This window comes from Penaeus monodon, chromosome 31, assembly GCF_015228065.2.
Source record: "Penaeus monodon isolate SGIC_2016 chromosome 31, NSTDA_Pmon_1, whole genome shotgun sequence".
Taxonomy (NCBI): Eukaryota; Metazoa; Arthropoda; class Malacostraca; order Decapoda; family Penaeidae; genus Penaeus; species Penaeus monodon.
Window position 1 is genome coordinate 30667996 of NC_051416.1, and position 640 is coordinate 30668635.

The 640-nt window shown below is 35.6% G+C and overlaps 1 protein-coding gene across 1 annotated transcript in view; it reads left to right on the forward strand.

The window, feature by feature from the left end:
* The window catches only part of LOC119592950 (muscle calcium channel subunit alpha-1-like), a gene marked incomplete at its 5' end in the record, with an annotated part of 130968 nt that overhangs the window by 114286 nt on the left and 16042 nt on the right, over window positions 1-640 (forward strand). The window contains 1 exon segment of the mRNA XM_037941842.1: window positions 350-447. Within this exon segment, the coding sequence (XP_037797770.1) occupies window positions 350-447 (98 nt within the window).

The window sequence follows — 640 nt, forward strand, 5'->3', positions numbered from 1 at the left end:
ATGTCGTAATATGAATTATACTTCAGTTTTAGTCAGACTCTTTAAATTTGCATTGAAACAAAATGATCCTGTAAACTGCAACTAGTTTTGAAGCTCCTTTGTGGTAGTGAACACATATCATTGCCAATTTCCATGATCATGTACTAATAACTCTGCCTAATTAATACCTTTATTCTCATCAAGTACAAACTGAAATGGAGCCATCATCATTTCGTCATATCAGACCTTCTTAAAGGGCATATGATTTATACTTATATTTTTCACAAACACCTCATACAGTCTCAGGTTAAGTAATACTGCAGACTGGAGTAAATACACAGCACAGTAACTACAACATCTTACTCCACAGATTTCTCCAACCAACTCACTCTCATACTCTCCTGCACATTCTAATGAGAAAACTGCGCTCAACCATACTGCGCACCGTCCTCCAACCCCATTGGAAAGGTAAACTGTAGCTGTCTTAAAATAAGGCATTTGAATTATGGAAATTCAGATATGTGGAGAAAGTATGTATTGGTGTCAGTCAATGCTGAACATTATTATGAGGGCTTGTCTGAATAAAGAGAAAATTAGGTAAGTTTGTTGGAAGTATTTTAGAATAACGTATCCATAACCACAGGTAAGGAATTTGTAATGC